General features: G+C 33.0%; 1 protein-coding gene across 1 annotated transcript; it reads right to left on the bottom strand.

The window, feature by feature from the left end:
* Positions 1–219: 219 nt before the first annotated feature.
* LOC132268801 (major allergen Pru av 1-like) lies at positions 220–1,320 on the bottom strand. Its single transcript, XM_059769646.1, has 2 exons — positions 1,051–1,320; positions 220–864 (listed from the first exon to the last, which is right to left on the bottom strand). The coding sequence occupies exons 1-2, from the start codon at positions 1,232–1,234 to the stop codon at positions 566–568; spliced, it is 483 nt and encodes a 160-aa protein (XP_059625629.1). The 5' UTR covers positions 1,235–1,320; the 3' UTR covers positions 220–565.
* Positions 1,321–2,193: the final 873 nt, after the last annotated feature.

Raw genomic sequence — 2,193 nt, 5'->3', positions numbered from 1 at the left:
ATTTGATTCTAAATTGATCAGATGGTCTGCCAGGTTGAAACAATCCTTTCTTCATCAATTAACCAATTTTAACAACTGACATCTTCATCAATAAGAAAGATTGATCACATCTATCATAAAATAATTAACAAGAAGAAAAGCAGAGGATTTTTAGTTTCGAAGCAGCAAGAGCCTTCACTGCAAGAGTGGAAAGAAGAAAAACAGAGCATTCGAGTACAATTTTAAAACAGAACAGATATCACAATTTATTACAACACTACATCTTCCTCATTTTTATTTTTGGGCCTTATCAAAAACAACCTTAGTACATGCCTCATTATAATACATATAGTTCACACCAAACACCTCAGATGTCCTTTGCTACTCTTTACCAGTATCACAAAGGATTATTGTTCTTGTTATCATAAAGTCAAAATAAAAATTAAAAACCACTCATTATTAATTTTTTTTTTTTTTTTTTCCTGAATGATTAAAAACCAGTACTCCTTAAATTACATGAGAAAGGGAAGATCGATCTCATAGGGGATGGAGTAAAAGCTATGTTTTTAACATAGACACACTTGACTTAAGCATAGAGTTGTGGGTGTGCCAACAAGTGCGCTTCCACTTTCCTGAACATTTCAGTGGCTTTGTCTTTGCCAGCTTTGATTTCCTCTTGTTTGATTTCAATGTCACCCTTAGTGTGGTAATAACTTGTCAACTTGCACACGCATCCTCCACCGGGGCCGGCCTCGATCTTTGCCTCATAAGTGATAGATTCGAGCTTGTCGCCCAACACATCTCCTTCTATCACAGTGTACTTGCTTGAATAATTTTCTGTGTCCAGAGTATCAATCCTATGCTTCACGTACTTGAAGGGGCTCGCTGCAGCAGTACCCAAACCACAAATGTACGTGTTAAACTTTTTTTTTGAATCTAAGGTGTGTGTAAAACACAAAATATATATATATATATAGATAGACATAGATATATATCGATCTTGTAATATTATAAAACAAATTGGATAAGTGTAATTATTGATTCATATATATATATATATGAGAAACTAACCTTCATGGAAGTTGGTCTGTTTGATGCTTCCAACTCCACCATCTCCGTGAACAAACTCAATGCTCTTAATGGATTGGGGCACAAGCTTGGGGATGAGATTGTGGGAGTCAAGGATCAAAGCCTTGAACATCCGGGAAGGAGCAACGGAAGAAGCGTCTTCTTGGGTATAAGTGGTGACACCCATGATTGATGATTGTAGATAAAAAGAAACTGGTTAAGCCTAGGAGGAGGATGGGACCAATGTAGATATATATTTGGGTTGTGAAATGAAGAAGAGCAACTATGGGTTTATATAGATGGATATAGAGATATATTCAAAGCATTTTGGCAGCATAATTCTTCTAGTCTACTATTCAATGGCGAGCCGCCTCCATTATAGACTAAGTGGGTCCCTCTTATTTCTAGATAATTGATCCGAGGCCCACCAGATTTTGGGATTACTCAAAACTTTGGACACTGGCCTTTATCATTTGGCCTCTCAAGATGGGATCGAATCCGCTCCAGTGCACCTCACACTAGAGCAGGTTCACTGAGAATCTGAAGGCTGAAATTAAACCATTTCAGCCCTTTATGCCACATCACCATTTAATCACTTTTATTTTTTTATTTTTTTATTTACCAAATGTACTAATAGAGCAGCCAAATCGTAATACAACTATACAACACACACTTATACATTATATATACAAATCTTATATACAACAATATATCAGTATTGTTCAATATTCAAATACACGTATAACAATATATAATATGCAAAAATATTTTATTTTATTCCTTTTCAGTAAAATTACAAATCTCCGTACAACATGCACTTATAAATAATATATATACAAATCTTAAATACAAAAATTTATCGATACAGTTTAGTATCCAAATATACGTATAACAATATATTATATACAAAAATATTTTATTTCATTCATTTTCAATAAAATTACAAATCTCCATCTTATATACAAAAATATATCGGTACAGTCCGTATCCAAATATACGTATAACAATATATTATATACAAAGATATTTTATTCCATTCATTTTCAGTAAAATTACAAATCTTAAACATTGATTATGTATCGCTAGAGTTCAGTATCCAAATATAAATTTATTTTAGATTTTAAGGTTTTGAAATAATTGACTAAT

This window comes from Cornus florida, unplaced genomic scaffold (genome assembly GCF_030987335.1).
Source record: "Cornus florida cultivar Cherokee Brave unplaced genomic scaffold, ASM3098733v1 CherokeeBrave_3.0.0_Hap2_Chr08, whole genome shotgun sequence".
In the NCBI taxonomy this organism is placed as follows: Eukaryota; Viridiplantae; Streptophyta; class Magnoliopsida; order Cornales; family Cornaceae; genus Cornus; species Cornus florida.
The sequence above is the reverse complement of the archived record's forward strand: the minus strand, read 5'-3'. Positions and strand labels throughout refer to the sequence as shown.

Excerpts from the sequence above, each read along its gene's own strand:
- LOC132268801 (XM_059769646.1), bottom strand. The coding sequence starts at position 1,234 with ATGGGTGTCACCACTTATACCCAAGAAGACGCTTCTTCCGTTGCTCCT. Across the intron at positions 865-1,050 it reads ACAGACCAACTTCCATGAAG|CGAGCCCCTTCAAGTACGTG; the intron begins GTTAGTTTCTCA and ends GTACTGCTGCAG.